This window comes from Balaenoptera musculus, chromosome 8 (assembly GCF_009873245.2).
Source record: "Balaenoptera musculus isolate JJ_BM4_2016_0621 chromosome 8, mBalMus1.pri.v3, whole genome shotgun sequence".
In the NCBI taxonomy this organism is placed as follows: Eukaryota; Metazoa; Chordata; class Mammalia; order Artiodactyla; family Balaenopteridae; genus Balaenoptera; species Balaenoptera musculus.
This window is the reverse complement of record NC_045792.1, coordinates 22330254-22352895: the sequence shown is the minus strand read 5'-3', so window position 1 is coordinate 22352895 and position 22642 is coordinate 22330254. Positions and strand designations below refer to the sequence as shown.

General features: G+C 47.3%; 1 protein-coding gene across 1 annotated transcript; it reads left to right on the top strand.

Moving 5' to 3' along the window:
* The first annotated feature begins 41 nt into the window (after positions 1-41).
* On the top strand, positions 42-22270 carry POU2AF1 (POU class 2 homeobox associating factor 1). The gene is made up of 5 exons (XM_036861873.1): positions 42-177; positions 18122-18252; positions 18764-18806; positions 18891-19156; positions 21825-22270. The coding sequence occupies exons 1-5, from the start codon at positions 162-164 to the stop codon at positions 22137-22139; spliced, it is 771 nt and encodes a 256-aa protein (XP_036717768.1). The 5' UTR covers positions 42-161; the 3' UTR covers positions 22140-22270.
* The last annotated feature ends 372 nt before the right edge of the window (positions 22271-22642 follow it).

Below are 22642 nucleotides of genomic sequence, written 5' to 3'. Positions count from 1 at the left end.
GATGACGCTGTGCCCCCGCCGCGGGAACTCGGGCCTTTAAAAGCCGAGGAAACAGCCTCGAGCAGGCGGTGGCTCCACTGGAGGCAAGCACACCCGGGTCTCACATTAAAGAAGCCAAACTGTCTGCTTCAAAGAGAAAAGGCAACATCCTGTCGCAGGCCATGCTCTGGCAAAAACGTAAGTGGTTTGGCCGTGGCTGTCGGAGCCGAGTCAGCGAGGGAGGGCCTGGGCTTCACCAGGCATCCGGGAGCCGGGGAGGTGCGGTGGGGGGGGGTGGGTGGTACCGGCAGCGGGGTCCCGGTCCCCAGCCAGGGGAGCAGGAGGGGCGGGCGAGGTGGGCGAGATGCAGCCGGGTGGAGAAACCAACCTGTCAGAGGTGATGCTGATTTTCCAGGCTGGAGGGGAACGAACTAGTGTTCCAAGGTGGGACGGCTCATCCTGTCTCCGCTGCCCGCATGAATCACTGTGGTGAAGAAAGGGCAGCTGATGATTCACAAAACACAGTTTGGAGGGGGAAGCGTGCAGCTCTTTACCAGAGTGCCTTTACGTTTATAAACAGCTACTCTTTAGCCTGTGGTTCAGTTCCGTGGGCCTGTTTCTCTCTGAGTTACTGAGCTTTCTGCCAAAGGCACGATGTGTCTCTGTGACTGCATCGGGATGATGTGGAAACTTGGCGCGTCAAGCCTGTCCTCACCTGCTTTGCTGTCTTTCTCCTGTCATTCTTCTTCCCCTCTTGTGGCAAGGCTCCTGTGTCCCCGCGCAACAGGGGGCGGGTTTACCTCTAACCTTGATGTTTATCCCTGGAGTTGGATGGAACATCTGTGAACTTTATTTTCCATATGTGGGACTGAACAGAGACTCGTGTTACTAATAATTGAAATCACACAGAGATTATCAACAGCATTCCTTTCTCAGAAAAACAGAGTCAACTCAATGGCCTCATGAGAGTCGAACCTTCCTGGGGCTCAGTTCTGTACTTCCTCAAGAAAGAAGTAGTACCAAAAAGTTTCTCTGTCTTTTTAAAGGTGCTTAGGTCTTTAAAATGCCTTTTAATGAATTCAGGTACACCCTACCTCAAGCAAACTTAATATAAGAGAAACTAGATTTACAGAGAAAGATACATTCGGGAGTGTTTATTTATTTTACAAAAGATATTCTAATGGAGACCTTACAGTTCTGAAAATATACCATCATTGATTAAGTCATAACTTACAGTCACTTATCAGCAGTTCATTGTTTCCTTTATTTCTTGTGTAAATTCTCTTCAGCTGAGCTTGTTAATGTGTAATGTGAAGGAACGATTTCAAAATTTCTCAGATTGTGAAGTCTCATCATTGTTCGATGTTGGCAAGATGCAATTTTTTTCTTCAATGAAAGAAGTGAATTCTAATTTGCATTTGAGAGTTATGGAATCCTTCCAAGGTAACTAGGGATATTCTAGTATGGGTGGTGGCCACCGCTCCCAGGAGCAGGATAGAGCAAGACCCTCCCCTGCGGGGGCAAAGGCAGCCGGCCCTGTGGGAGTGCATTAATGGTGGTAGGTGGGCAGTAATGTCCCTACTGGGAGCTGCTGAGGGTCCATGTGCCCCGACCCCGATACTTAGAGCTCGATCTGTGGATTTTATGTGAGCCCCTGGAGGGACTTCTGTCTTTATTCCTACCTACTCAGAGAAAGTCACTTTCTTCTTTTTTTAGTCCTCAGGTTTCTTATATGTAAAATGGGGTAAAAATGATACCCATTCCACAGAGATACCCTTAGTAAGATGAGATGCCACCGAGATGATGTTGATTGCTTTGGTTCTGCTTCAGTGCCTGAGATGGGTTGCTTCCCTGCGCTCATGAGCTGCCATATTTCCCCCTCTTTGTTACACACTGCATTTTTTCTTCTTTAGCTCCACCTAAGAGATTAATAATTTTTTTTTAAAGGGGATGCTAGAGGCACGTTTCCTGCTCACTCCCTGGAGGTCAGTCAGGTGCAGCAAAACTCCATCCCCAGGGAGACCACGTTGTAAATTCGTCAGTGGAAAAACTGGGGTGAACGATTCTACCTGTTCAGATGCACATAATCAAAATTCTTTTTAATTGCTCTTTGGCACCTTAAAGGAAATTAGGAAAGGCCCTGGGCACTGGGCCCATCCCCTTACCCTAAGTGAGGCCCTTGTCTAAGGCACTGAGGGCACGTGGGTGACTAAACCCTGTGGGAAAACCAGTAAAACAGGGCAGCATTGTCAGCCCACTTAGAATCACCTGATGGAAGGTCAGAATTTGAAATCAGGCACCAAGAGTGCTGAAAAGGCACTTTCTTTTTTCAGAAAACACCCTTGAGGCCTGAGCTGAAATGACTGTACTATGGGGTTCTGGAAAGGGTTAAGAAAACATTCACTTTGTAGATGTTGCCTCCTCCCTACCTGGCCCGTGACCCCTGTTTGTGGACTAAATGTGAACATGGGCTTTGGTTCAGATCAGCTCAGAACTGTGGGCACACAGAGGTAGAAATCTTCAAGTCATAACCATGAATTTGAGACTTGCTTGACCGGCCAGTTGGACAAAGAAGTCATGCTCCCTGCAGATCCACCCACTGCCACCACACCTCCCCCCCCCCCGGCGCCCCCCCCACCAGGTTCTGCACTTGGTCCAGCAGGTGCCGTGTGGATGTGAAGAACTGACATCCACCCCAGCAAGAAGCCCTTGTTAAGGCCAACTAATAACGGTGCTGTAGAAATAGCAGGCACGTTGGGGTGAGACAGGCCTGGGTTTGAAAGTTGGCTCTGCCGCTTAATTATTTAACCTTTTCGCATTCTTACAAATCTGGAAAATGGGGGTTCTAATGCCTGCTTTACAAGGTTTTTGTCAGAACTAAGTAGAGAATAGGGAAAGTGTCATCATGTCTCCTGAGAATTAATGACAGTGGTAAGAGAGCACCTTCCCTCTTGGGACACCTTTTTTGGGCCCATCTCGAGTGATTAGGGCTATGCCACATCTTTTCTAATCATTTCCCACACTTTGATTAGCATAGTTAAAAAGGCGCATCAAAATATTTTTGAACGATAGGACCTTACATACAGTTTTCCAAGGGTCTAAGTCAGAGGTCTGCCAAATATGGCCTGAGTGCCAAATCAGTCCCACCGCCTGTTTTCATAAATAAAAATTCATTGGGACACGGCCATGTCTATTCATTTACATATTGTCTAGGGCTGCTTCTGCTACAATGGAAGAGTTGAGTAGGTGCCACAGAGACCATATGGCCTGCAAACAATATTACTATCTGGCCCTTTACAGACAACGTTTGCCGACCTCTGGTTTAAGATGATTTGGGTAGTACTTAGGATGTTTATTTCCCTAAGTTACTGGGTATCACGGGCTTGCACAATGCCAGCACCAATGGGAGACAAAGCTTGCAGTCAACCGATTACATGATTTACACAATGCCGAAATTTGACTTGGTTGACTTCTTCCTTAAAAGCAATGGAACTGTGTATAATAAACTCAACACCACTTGTTAGAAAATGAATGAATTGAACAACTGCTTTTTATTGTTATTTATGTTAGAGAAAGATCTACATGATAACAGAAGGCCTGCTTGACTGATTTTCTTTGAATTGACTGCTTGTCTTGATGCCCCGTAGACTTGGTCTTGGTGTTTCTTTGCTGTAGTGCTCAAGGAGGCATCTTAAGAACAGGAAATACTTATTATCAAATTATTATGGCATGAACGTTTACTTTCAGACAGCTTGAACCAAGCAGAGGTTCACCAAATAGATAAATTAAGGTCTCAAAATTCTCATTGACATAGAACTCTATACTTTCTCCAAGCTTCCACTAAATAGCCAACTTTTTGAGGACAGTTAAAAGTTCAGTTAAAGATAAGAAAACCTTGTAATATACATATAATTTTTTGAACTCTATCTCCTGCGTAAATTCAGATGAACTTACAACAAGAAGTTAATTTCGGTCTGTGGACTGCTTCTAATATTTCTAGTCTGTGTTATAACCTTTGCTTACTTAATAAGCCTAATAAACACCTTTACTTCTTACCAAGTTTATCTATTGATGCAGTGGTTCTTGTTGATAAGGGCAATTAAGATCCAAAAGATATTCACGAATTCACGTGCACAGGGGGAGGTGAAATAAGTGACACACGTCTACTAAGCACACAGATTAATCGGTAAAAGAGCTGATGATTTTCAAGGTGGACACTTTACTTCTTCTCCCTATATTAACTAAATGAAAAACCAACCTTGTCCCCCTCTACAGCCCAAAAGTTTATGAGTCAGAGGTTTTGAAAGCTCTCTTCTGATTCAAAGCTGCAAATCTGTTCTGTTGTGAGGAACAAAAAAGGACCAGGGTTGTCCACACTTATTAGCTAAATATCTGGACATTTAATTCACTTAGAAGTGCTGTAAATTTTTGTTTTTAAACTTTCTCATTACAAAGTAAAGATATTAGGGTTTTTTCCTTCTGACTTCTTTCTAAAGTGGCTTGTTTCCTACTAAATGAAGATGTCCACCAATTTCTCACTTTGAGCCAAAGAAACCAGGGTTGGCTAATTGATTATGATCATTAACATATTTTTCAGCTTTATGAAATACTTAGTAACTTTGTGGCTTTCTCATTTTTGTAGAGAAACTGCTTGATAAGAGTGGGCCTGCCTGGGATGGAGAGGCTTCCTCTGAAACCCTCTTGTCCTGGTTGTGTGATGCTCAGACAAAGCGTTACTCTTGCAGGCAGGAAACATGGATTCTACTTTCCAACCTCTGGGTAATTAGGTGTGGAGCCTTAGGCAAGCCACCTAACCACTGTGGGTCTCAAGTGCTCCAGCTGTAAAATGGGACTTCTGTTTTCCTGGCTGAGGACAAGGAGACTGGACTTGACTGAAATCCTTTTCCACCTCGAGTTGCTGAGTCTTCATGAGTGCTTATAAAAAATAAATACATATTTTCAAATGCGTCCCAGGTGATTCTAATGTGCAGTAGAGCTGAGAACTGTTGACCTGGAGGCTGAAATTGGTGGCTTATAATATACTTTTGGACATTGCACCACTATGAGCAGAACATGTTCAATCCTTTTCATAGGGATAAATATCAGCTCTGGGGTGTTGAGTGCTTCCCTGGTGCCATGCTATGTATACCAGATGTTCTGTTGGATCAGTTTGGATTGCATTTGGTGGTTATTGAAGAGACCAGAAAATACATGGATTTAAATAAATAAGACAGTGGTATACTTTCTCTCACACAAAAAAGTCCATAGTAGTCTGCAGGGGCTGTATGGAGGCTCTAAGTGCCAACAGTGTCTCAGGCTACTTCTGTCTATCTGGTCTGAGATCCTTGGCATGTGGCCTTTGTCCTCAAGTTTGCTTCATAGTTGCACTGTAGCTCCAACCGTCACATCTGTGTTTCAGACAATGAAGAAGAAGAAAAGGGAAAGGCAAAAAAATCATGCCTCTCTATCATGGCGTCTCCCCACCAACACACAACTTCTGCTGACATCGAATGGCCACTCCTGTCTGCAAGGGAGAATAGTGTAATTGTTTAGCGGGGCGCATTGCCAACCTTCCAAAATGTCGGGGTTGACAGTAAGGAAGGAGGGGGCAGATGTTGGGTGTGGCAACCGCCAGTCTTTGCCACACTTTGAATGTATTATCTCATTTAATCCTCATAAAAATTCATGAGGTAGATTCTGTTTTAAGCTCTGTTTCATAGATGAGAAAACTGAAGCTTAAAGATGAGGTTAGTAACTCACCCTGAGTGCTGTCTTGCTAAGCTGTCCTGTCTCTCTACCATGGTGCCCGTCTCACTCACAGGGCTTAGGAGATGCTCTTGGTAGAAGCACAGGCCTTCCATGTTAGATAGAGGACCAATGACAAAATGAAGTACCCCAGCTGGCAGATGTCTGTTCATACTTTGGAAACATTTTTGGTGCGCGTGTTTCAGCTTGCTTATTGAAGGAAATGAAGTTTTTGCTTTCCTGCTATACCTCCTTCACTGGGCTCTTTGCAGATACTTTAGCTGAAATGGAGGGTTCAAAGGGGAGGGAAGGACCTAGAATTGACCCAAAATAACATAGCCTGTCTGTTTTCTTGGGAGCCCTGTGTGGCAGCCTGTGCTGGGAGCCAAGGCTTTTGCCTTCTCAGCACTTCCTTCATTCTGAACTGTCTAGAGTTTGGAAGACTCAGGCTCTCCCTTCACGTTGTGTGTGTGTGTGTGTGTGTGTGTGTGTGTGTGTGTAAGTGAGGTGTGGAAAGCAAGGTAGAGGGGATTATTTTGAATTAGAGAGTGACAGCTCTGTTCTTTCTCTCCCTTCAGTGGTTTAAAGCTCAGCCTCTGGGGCAGGCAGATCTGAGTTTGAATCCTAGATTTATGCCTCACTGGTTTTACGAAGCCGGCAAATTCCTTTAGCTCGCTTTGCTGCCATTTCCTTGTATGTACAAGGGGAGTGCAGTTCTTCATAGGGTTGTGGTAAGTGTTTACTACTGTGCTTGGCATTAAGTCAACACTCAATAGCTATTAGTTACTATTATTATGTTCCTGTTCTCGCTCACTCTACCTCTGAGGACAAAGTTTATGCAGCTAAGCCTAGATTACAGTTTGTGTGGCCTCTGAGTTCCGCCTTTCTTGTGAAATAGCAGGATGCATATTTCCAGTCTTATAACTCATGGTGGGGTTAGTCATCAGGGCTTACACGGATGGTTAAGCTGGCCATCCTGTGACCAAACTTGGAACTTGGACCACAGTTTCCTACCAGCCTCATAAGGTGGGATGGTGGAAGGCTTGTATTGACTGGCAAACTTGTGTTTGTTTTTTAAATTCACAAGATTGGACTTGAGGTGTTGTAATCTAGCTTGAAGTATGCAAAAAATAGAACAAATGATACTGAAAACTGAAACAGCAATGTGCTGCCTCCTTTTCTTAGTAATGGTTTCATTAGTATCACTTTCTGGGAAGAGCAGGTAGCCAAAGAATTACAAACCAGAGTCAAACTCAGACCAGGTGTTGGGACCAAAAAGGATTTGACCACACTTAAGAAAGATGAATTACTTATTAATTCTCTAGAAAGAATCATAAATTTAATTGGAAGCGGAGTACAAAGATTGCTATAACCTTCCAGGACTGAGAAATGCTGGGAAGACAGAAAAGAAAGGAAAAAGGGAGGCAAGAGAGTTGAAGATAGAAACAAGTTTTAATGCTGGATGAAAGCAACACTAACTCAGGAAAGAAAGGTATAGAAGGAAAATCAACCATCCGTTTATCATCCCATGCAACCATGCATCCATCCAATAATGGAGTTATTTCCAGCTAGGGAAATCAACCAATGAAGTAAATCCCTTCATCAGGAGGGAGAGGAAAATGGAATCAGGGAAGGTGTCATGGAGCATATATATGGCTTCGGATGTGGCTCCTCAAGAATAAATGGTAATCAGCCTTCTTGCTTAGATTCTGGGGAAGGAAGAGGCATCTTAGGATGTAAAATATTATCATTGGGAAGAAAATCCAACTCTATGTATCTAGGCTGGTGTCTAAAACATTTTTGTCACAAACCCCTTTATTCAAACCAAATCTACGGGAGACCTCTGATACAAAAGTAAAAATGGAGCACTTGTGGGAGGCTCTTGGAGCTCTGATTGCTCATTCACCCCCAGACTCCCCTGCTTCCTTCCCTTTCTTGGCAAAAAATTCCCTTTATAGGCACGTTTACTCTATTCCAGAGTTTTTGATTACAGCCTGACAATCCTGACCTGGACCAGTCCTCTACTCCTTAGCAAGAACTCTAATACCTGGTCACAGATCCTTGGTTTAAATACTTCCAGGGTAAGGATCTCACTCCTAGAGAAAAATGAGTCACTGTGAAGCATGTTGTATTGGTTTCCATGAAGCTTTGAGACTGTGAAAGTCGTGTTTTCAGTCTACATAGGTATCTTGTGAATAAGGAAGGGGGTACATTCCTCAAAGATTGACCTAGTGACGTCTTTCCCAGGCTTGCTGTTCTAAGTTCTTCAGTGTCCTTCACAAGGGACTTCCCCCACATCATAAGGTCATTGGTTAGTAAACCAGAGACTTAACAAAAAAGCTCCTTTTGACTGGCAATTACATCTCACATCATGAATCAATTATTAGGGCTGCCTTCACTCACGTAGGCTGTACCCAGGCCACCATGAGCCTTGAGTCTTGGGCAGTTGGGTCTGACCCCAAATACATAGCTGATGCTGGGTCTGAAGAGTCCTTCCTCCAAGGAAGTGGTCCCTACCTGAGGGTCTCAGGAAAATTTTATTTATTTATTTATTCATTTTTTAAAAAATTATTTATTTATTTATTTTTATTTTTTGGCTGTGTTGGGTCTTCGTTTCTGTGCGAGGGCTTCCTCTGGTTGCGGCGAGCGGGGGCCACTCTTCATCGCGGTGCGCGGGCCTCTCACTGTCGCGGCCTCTCTTGTTGCGGAGCACAGGCTCCAGACGCGCAGGCTCAGTAGTTGTGGCTCACGGGCCTAGTTGCTCCGCGGCATGTGGGATCGTCTCAGACCAGGGCTCGAACCTGTGTCCCCTGCATTAGCAGGCAGATTCTCAACCACTGCGCCATCAGGGAAGCCCTATTTATTTTATAAGAGTCTTTGGTTTTGGAAATCCTAAACTAGATATTGCTTAAATCAAGGAACAAACAACTGAATGTCCTCAGTTCCTAACCACAGGTTTTTCCTGTTCTCGATCATACTGGCAATTATAGATTTAGGCTTTGTGTCTTAGTCTAAAGAGGGAAGATGTATCTGTCTCCTCTGCTCCATCTCCTCATTCTGGTGCTGCCTTTCTGTAGAATTTGGGTGGGAACCCTGGGTTGGTTCACTCCCTGATGTGGTCTCGTGCTCTCAGTGTGGGTCCCTTCTTCCCCCAATTTGGTCCCTGTTGCTCTAGATAAAGCTGAGGCAATACCCAATATGTCAGCCAGAAGTCTGTCTTGCTCTATAGCTGATAAAACTTCCCTCTCTGTCCACTGAAGAGCCCTCCTTCATACACTGCCATGTTTGCATCCTGTATGTGATATGTGCTCCTAGGTTTCTAGTCCTTTGAAGATGTATCCATGACTATGGCCTCAGTCATGGCTGCGTCCCTGTCCTTTTGGAGATACATACAGGTTCCTTGAGGGGCGACATCTTACTCTGTCTGCCACTCAAAAATCTCCAAGGCACTCCTTCCTGGAGTTGTCCTTTAAAAAGTCAAATCTGCCACAAAGCTAATCCTCTGGTGGCTTTGGAAGAAAAAAGTCCTTCTGCTTAGCTCATGGTATCTTCACGATAGGTCAGTGCCAGGATTTTGATGTCTCCTCTCCAGGCTTGCTCTGTTTGCATGTGAGGTCTTCGACCAGTCTCTCTGCGGCATCACTGGCCTCCCTAAACAGGGCCATCCTGCTGCTGGGGACAAAGGCCCACGTACCTGAGGGATGACTTCCAGGAATACAAGGAAGGCAGACAGGCTTTGTTGGAGGAAGAAGACCCTGGGTATATTGAGGATAGAGACATTCAGTATCAGGATGCCGCAGGATGAGGGCAAGTTAGGGTCACTGTACCAAGGCTACTTCTCTGATGAGTGATAGACCACAGATTTTTGGCTGAGAACAAAGGAGAAACAGCCATCTCTTGAAAACCTATTACATGCTAGGTGTTTTTGGTTAATTTCATACAATCCTCATGATAACCCCATGAGATGGAGATCATTATTCTCATTTAACAAATGGAGAAACTGAGGCACACACAAGCTAAATTAGTTTCCAAGGGTCACATAGTGATAAGCTATGTAGTAGGCTTTCCAAACTAGATCTGCTTCGGTTCCAAACAACGCCACACCGCTTTTCAATGCCAAGGATTTTAGGGTTGCATTAGATGCTTCTTCCCTTCCTAATTAAAATAAATGCACCATTAGAAGGAGGTGGTCTCTGACTTCACTGAGAGTAATTGTAGCCTGACTCAAAAGTCCCTGCAATTATGAATCTCAGAAAGTTAGATTTGAGACTCAGCCTAGAACTTCTGAAGCCAGCTGCTTTCCATCTTGGAATCTGAATTCCTAGGACTGGTCTTCTTCCGCTAGTGGGCTAATCAGCCAAGATAGGATAAGTGAAACATCTTTGGGGTTTATCCAGGGTCCCTAGGCTGAGGAAGGATCCTGAACGTCTGGGGCTCCTTTGTTACATCTTGGGCAAGGCTTCTATTCATGGTGTGGGCTGAGCCTGACCCCAGAGCCATCTCCCTGCACTGGAGGCAGAACAGTCGAGCCTCATGCACTCTTCTCTTTATACAGCCCCTGGAGGCTGGGGCCCCTAGCTTGCTGCTCATTCAAGCCCAACTGAATCAAGTGAGGCTTGGACTTGACATGCTACAGAAAGGCTTTCCCACCCAATTTACACTAGATTGTAGTTTACTTTTTTTTCAATGTCGGCCAACAAAGAAATCCCATATTCATGTAAATTTAGGTTTTTATTATTAAAAACCTAATTAGGTTACTATTATTCAATCAAACAATAATAATTCAATTATGAGGCAGATGCAGCTCTGTCACCGCTTGTAATTCTAGGTTTGCTTGTGCAATTATTTGATTAAATCTATATTCCCTCCTAGACTAGACAGTAAGCTCCATGATGGCAGGGGTATGGTTTCCTCCGCTCTGTTCACAGAATGCACTGCCAGGGGTCTCCTACTGTTGACTCCACCCTGAGACATGGTGTCTGAGACGGGAGCTCTTTCTGCTCTGGTGACCCCAGTTTCTGTAAAAGGCGGGCAGATGCAGCTGGTTTCTCAGGTGGACCTATCCGCTGTCATTTCAGTCGAAAAATACCAAAAATAAAACTTTGCGGGGAATTGTGTGGGTCTCTCAGTTCTCGCCACCCCTCATGTGAGCAGACTGCTGGTAAGCTTCTCATGGACTTCTCTCTCCCTCCTCAGCTGGGAGACGCCCTCTCTTGCGGGAATTGGCGGTCAAGGGAGACTGGATCAGGGCGGTGTGAGCCCAGACTCCCAGCCTGGAGGGAAGAGGGTTAGAACTGAGCAGGGGACCATTCAGTGGCCCACCGCCAGTGTCCCCCAGAGAAATAAATGGGATTTACCGCAGCAGGAGGCAGGATGTGAGGCAGAAGCGGACTGCACTTGGAATCAGAGGTCCTGGGTTTAGTTGACGGCCCTGCTGTCTACAAGCACAGTCCTCAGGCAAATCACTTAAAATCTCTGAGCATCACTTTCCTCATCAGTGAAAAGGAGGGTGAGAAGAAGACCTCCCCTGCCTATTTCAGAAGTTGTGGTGAGTCTTCACGTGAAATCATTTGTGTCAAATTCTCTGTGAGCCACAGGACATCATGCAAAGGTGAGCGTGCTGATTTCTGAGTTCCTGGGAGTTAAGATCATGGCCAGGAATCACACAGACCTTTGGCAGTCATGCATTCAACATACCTGCGTCTCCACAGAAAAGAGGCCTCACACTGACACTGTCTCTGGGAGGAGGGAGCAGAATCCAAGAGCCTTCCGTGCTCCCTTTGTTCTGTGGGAGGGTTGGAGGGAGGATGGATGTGTGGTGTGAGGGGTGCTGAGGGCTCTGGGGGAGGGACACCTTAGCAGCAGTGCCTGTGAGGGAAAAGTCTGAAGGCTCTGGCACTAGAGGCCTTGTGGCCGAGTCTACCCAAGGTCATGGGGTGGGACATCCAAAACTTTTGGGACAATCCAGGTAATACTGAGCTGCAGAGTGGGACACTCAGGTAGGAGTCTGGTGGGTAAACGGGCGCTCTACTTAAGCCTAACATAATTTGGGAGGAGTGTTATCACACTAGGTGTTCATTCCACGCCGGCTGTGGCTTCCTTTAAATAGGGATTACTCAGCCTCTAGACCCCTCTGGAGTTCTGTGGTTCTAAGACTGAACAACGCTCTGCAGTCCCCCCAGATGTACCTTAGGCACTCCCCCTGGCTCCTGTTTATCAGGGTGTTCCCTTTAGGTCCTTTTGACCTGGCCAGGTCTGGGGAAGTCCTAAGTGACTGTGGCCCTCGTTTAGCTTTCCCAGCGACCTGCCTATGGTTGATCAGTGAGCTCTGTGGGGGCTGATGGGGATATGCCTCTTAGAATGGGGACACAGGGAGGGGAATGCCGACTGTTCCCTTCCTTTCTGTGACCAGGCCAGAGAACATGGGCTCAGCCGCCATCTTTGAGATCTCCTGATGGAGACATCCTAGTCTACACATGAAGTTGTCAAGACTTACTCTTGATTGGCTGACCAGTAGCCTTCAAGCAACATCAAATCCTAATTCAGTTGAGGTTCCACTTTCCTATATCTTCTGTATACCTTTAAAGCCACCCTTTTTGTCCATCTATCTATTTCTCCTCTTCCCTGTTATGCAGATTGCTAGAATATGTGAGTGACACTTTAATATTTCCTGGCTACAGGGTCCTTCTCAGTTCAAACATTAGTGAATAGAAAACCTAAATTTACATGTATATGGGATTTCTTCGTTGGCCTACATTAAAGAAAAAGTAAACTACAATCTAGTGTAAATTGGGTGGGAAAGCCTTTCTGTAGCATGTCAAGTCCAATCTTTGGCCAAAGCCCAAGTTCTTTCTTCCTGTTTGGAAAAAAATCAGCCATTGTCCATGAATGCAAAGAACAAATTTTAAAACTTTGACTCAGACCTTCACCAAGAACACTTGCTGTAGTGTTTCAATTAAGGATATGGATAATCCTTCAGCTGAAAGGAGCTAAACTTTCCTGGGAGTCCTCATCTGTCTTAGGTCAAGAACACAAGCAAACTTGTTTACATTAAAGTGAAAAGTGTCAGCAACTTTTGTGACTTTGTTTTCAGTTAGAAGCTAGGACAAGTTTGTTAGCCCTAGGCTTGAATTCCTATTGTTCAATTATTTGTTTTTGGTTTTGCTCTAAGTAACGAGAATATTATTGTATTTCTCCTTAGCGGGTCTTTTTTATTTTTTAAAATACTACTGAAGGTTCAGCAGCAAAAGTGAATCATATGTACTGTGGTTATTTGGACTGATCAATAATGTGTTATGTGTCCTTCTGGGCTAGGAAAGCTTTGTCTTTCAAAATGGCCCCATGTGGCTGCATCCTCAAGTTTCAACTAGTCAGTTGTAAATGGGAAGCGCTTTCAATGAGCTAGGTTGTCAAGATGGGTGGGATGGGTTCCTCTTCCTGGTTCCCTGATGATGGAAATGTAGGCTTACCATGGATCCCACCTTAGATTCTAAACTTAAGAGCAGCAATCCTGACTGGTGTCCACCTCACTGCCTGGCCCTGGTGGCTCATGGGAAATCTGTAACAGGACAATGGCTGGGAGAAGAGTATTTTTTCAAGAATATATCAGAGGCTGTTCTAGGTACTGCCTGCCTGAAGAGGGCTCTCTTAAAGCTGCCCTGAGGAGATGGCTGGGTGTTGGCTCCACTAGGACCTACCTCCTTAGCCTAGCTTTCTCACTGTGGTGTGAACATGGTTTGCATGGGGTCATTAAATAAACAAGTGCTGGCAGTTTTGCATAGTTCCTTGGTGATGTTTATTATACCTCATCAAAGGACCGAGGGCCATGTTTATTTAAATCTGTAGAATCCTATGTTCCCGAAGCTTGGTGCAAAGCAAGCGCAGTGCCCACATGCAGCCAGAGTGCTGTCTCAGGTGACCCTCCGGCTTGAATCTGTCACGGTCTGTGCCTTCCAGTGGGACAGCAGCTGCAGGGCTCTTATTTTTGTGATGTGAAGCATGTCCGGGTATGCAGCAGGGGGAACTGAAATAGCCTCTGCTGACTTTTTATACTTTCAGATTTTTTCGTTGCTCATTTTGGAAAAGGGAAGCCCTCACTGGGGCCAAATTCATAGGTTTTTCTGTAAATGAGTGTTGTTTTTTTTTTTTTCCCAAACAACATTGGTGACTGACTTGCCGTGGTGGAAAGGTAATGTGGCTGAACTTCTCAGACTGAAAAAGGAGATTCCCAAAGAGGGTCAAGAGGCTTGCGTTTAAGTGGAAAGATTTTTCTCAGTGCTGGACACTGGGATGCCCACAGGGGACTTAAAGGGCCTTCAAACCACAGGATAAATTGTGAGAAAGCTTCAGGCTTTGAAAGCCTGCTGCATGGAGCTGCAATTCAACCGGTGCTATGAAAATCTCTGGTCAACTCTACTTTGGGAAATTGGACTTTCATCTTTCTCTGCTTGTGTATTACTATTTTGATCTCCTGTTTTATTTTCCTTGGCTCTTCTTTTATTTAGTATTATTATTTGAAGAAATTATTTTAATAATCTTAAATTTTTCTTTTAAATATTTTAGTTTAGTTGTTTTATTCAGGGATCCAGAAGACCCAAGTCAGAGCAATCATGACTGCAGACAAACTTCTTTTCCTCTTCCAAATTTGTATTTGTGGGCTCATATCTCATGCTAGCAGCAGTAGGGAGTCCAGTGTTTACTGTGGAATTAGAAGTGTTTATTGCTGCTTCACAAAGGTTGGTGTGAAAGGCACCAACGGCAAGTTTTCACCTTGCAAATACACTTAGCCATTGGGGTCCTGTGGAAATTGTCTTGAGGCTGCAGATTTTGATATTTCATGGGCACTTTGCAAAGACACTATCAGAAGTGCCCTCACTCTTGCCTACTCACCTGGCAGCAGTCACAGGATTCCTTGGCAGCTGGCTGGGGACTCCTGGGTGGGCAGTCAGGAGGTCCTTGGGAGCTGTAGGAGTTTCATGACTGCAGTAGGAAGAGGTGGGGACTTTGAAACTGTTCTCCATGTGGTGGTTGTTCCAGGGCACACCTGTTGACACTGTGGGTTCCAAGGGAGTCCAGACATCAGAGGGTGATGACCTCTGCTCACAGCACCTCCCCAAGCCCTCTTTGTTCATTGATTCAAGAACAACAGGAGGCAGGAAGCTCTCACTTGCCAAGAAGCTGGAAGTGCCCAGCTGTCCCCTTTGCAGCCAAGTGGTCCATGTGTCCACTTCCCAGGGGGGAGTGGGATTGGAAGTCCTCTGGGCCCTTCCCCAGAAGTGTACATGCAGATCAGAGGGGCATGAGCCGTATACCTGTCTTTGATCTGGTCTGAGAGGTGTGCATGTGTGATGGAGCCTTTCTTGTCCCCCAACTGATCACCATGCTCAGACCCCCAAATAACCCTGTCCCTTGAGTTTCTCCCAAATGCACAAGGCCTCAGGCTGCACTTTATGCCTAAGACTAGCTGGAAACCCAACCGGAGACAAGTGTAGGTTGAGTGATACGGGTGTGAGCATAAGCTGGTGTAGTTGTGGGTGACCCTGAGAATGAGTGAACAGAGTGCGGGAGGCCCTTGTTCTCTGCCATGTCAGGCCATACCTGGGGTCTCTGGTCACCCCTGGGCATCACCCATCATAAGGGGAAGTGGCAAATGAACTTGTGGAGGAGTGAAGCAGCCAGAAGGAAGGTTAGAGGGATTCAAAACATGTCGTTAAGAAATAGCTGAAGGAGTGGAATGTTCGTTCAGACTCTACAGGGGACCTGGGGGGTCTGTCTTCAGATGCTGGGAAGGGATACTACTACTAATACTAATGATGATATTAGCTCACATTTTTTCAATGCTTCCTCAGTGTAAGCTCTATTCTAAGCATTTACATGTAATTCTCAAATTATCTCACTGGGTATATACCATTATGATCCTCATTCTGTAGATGAGAAAGCTGTAAATGGATTATGAATTGTGAGTTTCATTAGAAGGTAATGCCAGGAAAAATGGTGCTTGTCACCATGGGGCAGGTCCAGTAGGAGGAAGAGCTTTCTGACATTTGCACTCTCCAGAGGAAGGTAAACATGGGTGGAGGAAGGGGAAGGAAAATAACGTGTGTTGAACATCGACCGCATGCTGGACATGGCTTTGGGAGCTTCCCGTGTGTTATTTCAGTTAATCCTCACCAGAACCGTGTGAGACAGGAACTATTATCCCTATTTTACAGATGAGGAAACTGAGGCTTAGGGATGTAAAATAAATCAACTGAGACCTTTCCACCAGAAACTGACAGCCCAGGTACCTTGAGCTCTTAAGTCCATTGTCACTGCTGTTTAAACAAAGATGATGGTGCACAGGTGGTCCCAGGGTGCAGGTACCAGTCTGGCTCTCTCTGCTGTACGCTCCTGCTTCAGCCTGAATTTCACAAGTTGTAACTGTTTTATTGCTTGCCTGTCCCACTAGACTGCAAGATGCGTGTGGGCAGTGGCCACATCTATCTTGCTCAATGCTGTATTCCTAGTGCCCATCGATATTTGAAAGAATGAATGAATACCAGTAGAGATCCCTTGTTATGACAGGGGAGGTTAGAAAGAGGATGTTTAATCTCCTCTTGGGATGTTAGAGGGAGATCAGGGATGCATTAGCAGTGGTTCTAATCCCAGCAGAGCTTCAGAATCACCTGAGGGATTTTTATAAATATAGATTCGTAAGTCCACATCAGACCCCTGGAATCAGACACTCCAGGAGCGGGGCCTGGGTATCTGTATTTTGCATCACTCCCTGGTCGCTTCTGCTACTTGGCCAGGTTAGGAAGCCCCCATAAATGCATCTGAGTCTGGGGTTCTCTGACTCTCATGTGTTCCTGGGGCTCTTGGACAACCCTTCTCTCTTCCCCCTGCTTCTCTGCCTGGGCTTCCAGGCCAGGCCATGTGTGTGCCTGGAGCATGGATGGAGGTCTGGTGCTGGTCAGGCTTGGGGTCTTATCAGGTGGGTATTTACTGAGCAAAGTTTGGTTAGGGCAGCACTGCAGATCCGGCTTTAATAGATACCCAGGCTTCCGGGCCTTTGATTCAGAGCCCAGGTCCCTGGGCCCTTATCAGTGGATGATAATGGACTCCCATGTGAGTCGTAAGGCCCAGTGCTACTTGCCTTTCTTGGCTGACCCAGGCCTGCCCTCCAAGGGCCCAAGGCCTCCGGCTGTGGGCCATCTGGGGGGGCAGATTGTCACTGCCCAGCCATGGCTGCTTTGGACTTCTTCTCCTGCCAGGGAGAGCCCTGTGTTCCAGCTCATGGTGCTTTGGTTTCCTGGCATTGATGGCAAAAGGCAGATGGAACCTTCTCTCAGAGGCAAGGCTGGATACTCTCTGGCCCCAGGGCACGTGGATCACCATTGGGTATTTGTCCTGGGAGACACAGAGAACCTGGGAAGCATTCACTGCAGCCCATTCTAAAGTTCCAGGAGAGGTGAAGGGAAGATGAACGACAGCACATTTTGAATAATCATCCAACCAATTAATCAACAAATAACTTACTGAGCTTATGATGGACATGCTACTTGGGATGATATAGAGAAATAAGGTATACTATTTCACCTTGAGAAGTTTATAACCTAGCTAGGGGCATAAGAAATTTACCCCCAAAAGGATTACTAATTATTACATAGCAGACTACAAATTTATTGAATGCTTACTCTGTACCTGATTTTATACTTAGCATGTATTATGCTTCCCATTTACTACGTCAGTGACTCCTTACGACACTCCTTTGATAAGAAACTGCAGGTTAAGAGGCACAGAGAGGCTTAGTAACTCGCCCAGGATCACACAGCTAGAAAGTGGCAGGGGCAGGTTTTGAGGCATCTGACTCAGAGTCCCTGCTCTTATGCCGTCCTCTGCTGCCCCCTGTGATGAATACTAACCTGCCTGGAAGTGTTGAAGAGGTTGTAGGATGAAGCAAATTCTGTGGGCTCTGTGGTCAGTTAGGAGGCTTGCAGTTGTAGTCTTGGGTCAGGAAGAATCCAGAGGTCGAGAAAAGTGAGAGGGAATCCTGACCATGGGAAACTGCAAGTAGAGACGAGGAGGGGAGACATTCAAGGGAGGTGGAGAGGAGTCTTGGTAGACCTTCTGGCTGGAGTCAGGCTTTCCACAGTGGTTAGTGTAACAAAGAAGTTGGGAAAATGGGTTGAGATCGCCCTGTGGTACTCGGGCCTTAATCCTCTGGGTGCAGGGGAGCCGTAGAAGGTTTGGGGCAGGAGGAGTGATAATAGCGGGAGGAACACCCTGGGAAGTCTCGTGTGGTCCTGCACGTTCAGGCACAACTTTGGTGAGCAGGCAGACCCTCGAGGAGAGGGGGCACGTTGGGGTGGGGCCTGTCTGCGAAGGGAGACGAGTACCAGTGATGCTCTCTTCACAGCCACAGCTCCAGAGCAAGCCCCGGCCCCACCCCGGCCGTACCAGGGCGTGCGGGTGAAGGAGCCAGTGAAGGAGCTGCTGCGGAGGAAACGTGGTCACGCCAGCAGCGGGCCGCCGGTGGCACCGACCGCGGTGAGGGGGCCGCTGTGGCCAGAGTGTGTGTGTGTGTGTGTGTGTGTGTGTGTGTGTGTGTGTGTGTAGGGGGCTGGGGGTGGTCAGGTGGCTGTGTATGTCCCGCTCCACGGGATACTCCTCGAGGGCACGGAGGCTGCACGCTGCCCTGGTGTGGCTGCCGGAGAACGTGCCCAGGAAGAAGTGCCTTGAAGTGGGATGAGGAATATGGGCCGGCTGGCTTGGTCCCCTGAACAGCAAGTGTCTCACACGTCCTGGTGTGAGTTGAGGGCTCCCCCTGGGACCTTGATGAAGCCAGTTCCCTCAGTGCACAGCCTTCTTGCTAAACGGGAACACCGATCCCTCGAAAGTATAGGTGGTGATGGTTGGGACATGGGGCTTAGTTCTAACAAGGGAGCTTCTTGCGCCCCACCCGATACTCTCCTGCCCTGGGGCCCTCTGGGCGAGCTCCCTGCAGAGGGCCAGCGGGAGATGGCTGAACCCTGATCCCGGTCTTCCTTCTCCCCTCTAGGTGGTGCTGCCCCATCAGCCCCTGGCGACCTACACCACAGTAGGTAAGAGCTCCCCACAGCCCGGGCCTCCTCCCGGCCCCTCATCTGGGTGACACCTGCAGCTCTGTAACTTCCTCCTTCCCACAGGTCCTTCCTGCCTCGACATGGAGGTCTCTGCTTCCACAGTGACGGAGGAGGGGGCCCTGTGTGCCGGCTGGCTCTCCCAGCCCGCCCCGGCCACCCTCCAGCCCCTGGCCCCATGGACACCCTATACGGAGTATGTGTCCCATGAGGCTGTCAGCTGCCCCTACTCAGCTGACATGTATGTGCAGCCCGTGTGCCCCAGCTACACGGTTGTGGGACCCTCCTCGGTGCTGACCTACGCCTCCCAGCCGCTCATCACCAATGTCACGGTACGTCACACAAAGGCCTTTCTATACCCACCCATGCTGAGGGCACCCTTTTAGAACTGGGGCTGACTTCCAGACCCCTGATCTTCCTTGCTGTTGATTCCCAGGATAATCCCATCATCTAAGCCCACCCCATCCTCCAGGAAGGCCTACTTTCATTCCCAATGACTTCAAATATCTTTCCTAGAAAAGGCTTATGGCCTCCTTTGTCATGCTTTGTGCTCCTCGGGGTTGGCACGTCCTCCTGCCTCTCTGTCCTAAGTCTCCGCTGCTGCCCCATATGCAGTGAGTCTCGGTGATGAGTCTAAATTTTTATTGAATGGTGATACTTGTGTGGGGTCTCTTGCCAGAGCCAGCCTCTCCTTCCTACTCAGATTATTTAGGGGGTGATTGTTCACCCAATAATGGGAGTTACTAGAACATTTTTAAGCTGCACAACAGGTGACACAATTTTTCAGAAAACTACTTTTGATGGAGTCAGACCCACCTGCAGGGTAATGTTTTGAGTTCCGCCTCTAGTGTCAGATTGCCTGGGTTCAAATCTCTGCCCCTTCACTCACTAGCTATGTGATCCTGAGCTTGGTGACTTAATGCTCTGAGTCTCAGTGTCCTCATCTGTAAAATGGGTTGATGTCAGGATCAATGACATGATGCACGTAGAGGGCTTAGAACACTTCCTGAGCTCAGCATAGTTCCTAGCATACAGAAAGCACCCGATAGATGCTAGTTATTATGATCGTCACCAAGTTGGCCAACAATACTAACCAAGGGCCGTCTTCAAGTGCCGGATAGGAAAGGAAGTGCTTGCTCCCCCGAAACGGAGGAAGGAAGAGAAACAGTTTTATGTGAATGATGTCTGTTTGACCAAAGGAATGGGAATCCTCCAAGTGTTCAGAGGAGAAAAGACCTGTGGTTACAGCTACATCCAGCTCCAGTCCAAGGAAAACTGTGGGCCTCATGAGTCACTGCAGAACCCACCCTTGATGATGGAACTTGCTTTGGTGCCCCAAACCCCCTCTGTTTACCTCAAGGTCCCGTGTCACCCTGATGCTCCTGCCCCTCAAGCACCGTCCAGGCACAGGCTGCAGGAGCCCTCCCACTCCATGCCCACCTGGCTACTCAGCAAACCAGTTGTGGGGCCTGAATGATGGTGGATGGGAAGGAGTTAATTCAACACCTCTCCCAGGCAGCTCATTTCCATATCAGAGGCCTGGGATGGAGGTGGGGAGTGGTAGACACAATGGTTTCCCAACCATTTCAGGACCAAACATTCCTTTCATTATTTAATCCTTTCCTCAATCTCACCTCTTGCTTTGAAAGGTTCTGTGTAACAAACAAACTATATTTATTAAGAAATAATTTATTTGTTTTGCCATTTTGTAAATTAACTCATCAAAGCTGGTTAGAGCTGCCAATCAGCACTCCAGATCAGCAGGAGATAAGACCTGTTATGATGACAGGTTGATGTAATTCTATCCCTGAGTCAAGAAACCTGCAGTCGCAGTTGACCTGCACAGGTTTATGACTCAAAACTGTAGGATTTCTGTTTGGATTTTTGAAATACTAGAAATAACAAGGCTTTGTTGGGAGGCTGGAAGTCCTCTGAGACCCTTTCCAGCTCCATCATTCTATAGAAAAACACCCTAAAGCCTTGCTACTCAAACTGTGGTCCCTGGCCTAGCTGCACTGGCGTCACCTGGGATCCAATTAGACACGCAGTATCCAGGCCTGACCAGACCTCCTGTACCAGAATCTGCATTGCAACATGGTTCCAGGAGATTAAAATAAGCTCTTCCCTGAATGACTCTAATAGTTTGCTCCCAAGACACAGTGGCAACTGGAGGAGCTATGACAGAGAAGGGAGTGTGGTAGGGGGAGGTTTTGGCCTCTCACACACACATCTTTCCATGCAAAGACCTTCCTCCCCCACCTGCTGCCTCAACAGTGGAAGACAGTAAGAATCCAGGCCCTGGCTTTGCAGGCTTGAGCTGGGATTCGTAGGGCAGCTGCTGTGCAGGTGAAAGATGTTGTTTACAGAGGACCTGGGAGACCGGCGCTGACCTTTGGAGGTCCCTGGGGTGGCCACACAGGGCCCAGCTAAGAGGCAGCGGAGGGTGAGGTAGTGGGAGGCTAGTGGAGCTGAGTCCAAGGGGTCCTTAAAATGCCAAAGCTGCTGTGTGGAGCCTGGACAGTCTCTGTGTCTGGGCACAGCAGTGGCCGCTTTGGGATACAGCTGCTATGCTGTGTGATGGGCTTGTTGTTTAACATGCTGTGTTTTCATTGATTTTAAGATGCACACCTCCCCCTTCCTCACACATATTTTAATATCTCTGAAGTCGGGTTGCATTTTATATTCAGTGAAATCTGGAAAAGCATCTCTAATTCGCTCAGCCCTATGATGTCAGTCCTTTGTGTAATCTATTTTACAGACGCTTCAGATGGGGAAGTAGCATGGGCAAGGACATATAGCTAGTGAGTGACAGGGTAAGGGGTGCGGAAGTGTGTCTGGCTTCTCCCTTGGGGAAGACTTTGAGCAGGGAGAGACGGAGCCCTCTGGGGTGAGATGGCAGGAAAGGGCTGAGGTGAGGGAAACAGAGACCCCCATGAGGACCAGGGTGGGCAGTGGATATACCCCAGGGCTGCTAACCAACCAGTGTCTCCCCCATCACAGACGAGAAGTGCTGCCACACCCACAGTGGGACCCCAGCTGGAGGGCCCAGAGCACCAGGCACCTCTCACCTATTTCCCGTGGCCTCAGCCCCTGTCCACGCTGCCCACCCCCACCCTGCAGTACCAGCCTCCAGCCCCAGCCCTGCCGGGGCCCCAGTTTGTCCAGCTCCCTATCTCTATCCCGGAGCCAGTCCTTCAGGACGTGGAAGACCCCAGGAGAGCCATCAGTTCCCTGACCATCGACAAGCTGCTTTTGGAGGAAGAGGATAGCGATACCTACGCGCTCAACCACACGCTTTCCGTGGAAGGCTTTTAGGGCTGGCTCCCACCCGAGCATCCTGTCCCCTGAAACTGGGATTTGAAAATGAGCCTGGGACTGAGCCTCAGATTCATATCTGTTTGGAGTTTCATAACTACAAACTACAGTTTCTACCCCAAACTAGAATTGTAAACCAGACTTCCTTCCTCCCTCCCTCCCTCCCTTCCTCTCTTTCTTACTCTCCCTTTCTTATTTCTTTTTCCATTTCTGTTTCCTTTTGGGAGGGAATTATAGGGATTTTAAAGATAATATTTGATGCCAAGTGTTGCCTAATCTGTGGCCCAGGGCTTTCATTTCTGCCACGTTTCCTTCCTGGAGAAGGCCCCTCTCTCCAATGCCCACTGCTTCATGGGAGCAGCTGCCCTGCTGAGCCGCCTTCAGGTAGCGATGCCCTGTGCTCTATCATTTTGAGATGGATGGGGTGCCCTGTGAGAAGACCAGCCCTGCCAGCATCTCCAAGGGCAGAACCAATGCCAGAGGCCTTGAGCTGTCAGTTCCCA